The sequence below is a fragment of the Penaeus monodon genome, chromosome 24, assembly GCF_015228065.2.
Source record: "Penaeus monodon isolate SGIC_2016 chromosome 24, NSTDA_Pmon_1, whole genome shotgun sequence".
NCBI lineage: Eukaryota > Metazoa > Arthropoda > Malacostraca > Decapoda > Penaeidae > Penaeus > Penaeus monodon.
In genome coordinates this window covers 38487703-38487967 of record NC_051409.1, presented here as the reverse complement: position 1 = coordinate 38487967, position 265 = coordinate 38487703, and the positions used below count along the sequence as shown (strand labels likewise).

Sequence of the window (265 nt, the reverse complement as noted above, 5' to 3'; positions counted from 1 at the left end):
AGGCCGAGCGCGGGCCCCAGCAGACACCCACCCATGACCGACTTACCTACAACAGCCCTGAAGGACGAGGCTCTCTTGCGGCACGGTGTCGGCTCCAGGGTTGGCATCCCGGTGGCACTCGTGGTGGTCGTCCAGGTGGAGGTGCTCATCCGCCGCAGGAGGCTCGGTGCCACGCTCTTCCGTCCGCTCCTCTGAAGGGTAAGAAGGGCAGGCGTTAATCAGGGCTTGAGGGGGAGGCGAGGGGTGCGTGGGGGTGGTGGGTGGC

At 67.2% G+C, this 265-nt stretch overlaps 1 protein-coding gene across 1 annotated transcript in view; it reads right to left on the bottom strand.

The window, feature by feature from the left end:
• Nucleotides 1–265, bottom strand: part of LOC119588965 (cGMP-inhibited 3',5'-cyclic phosphodiesterase A-like) — a 64821-nt gene that overhangs the window by 24581 nt on the left and 39975 nt on the right. Inside the window, exon 7 of the mRNA XM_037937572.1 lies at nt 47–191. Coding sequence (XP_037793500.1) covers nt 47–191 — 145 coding nt within the window. The remainder of the gene's footprint in view (nt 1–46; nt 192–265) is intronic.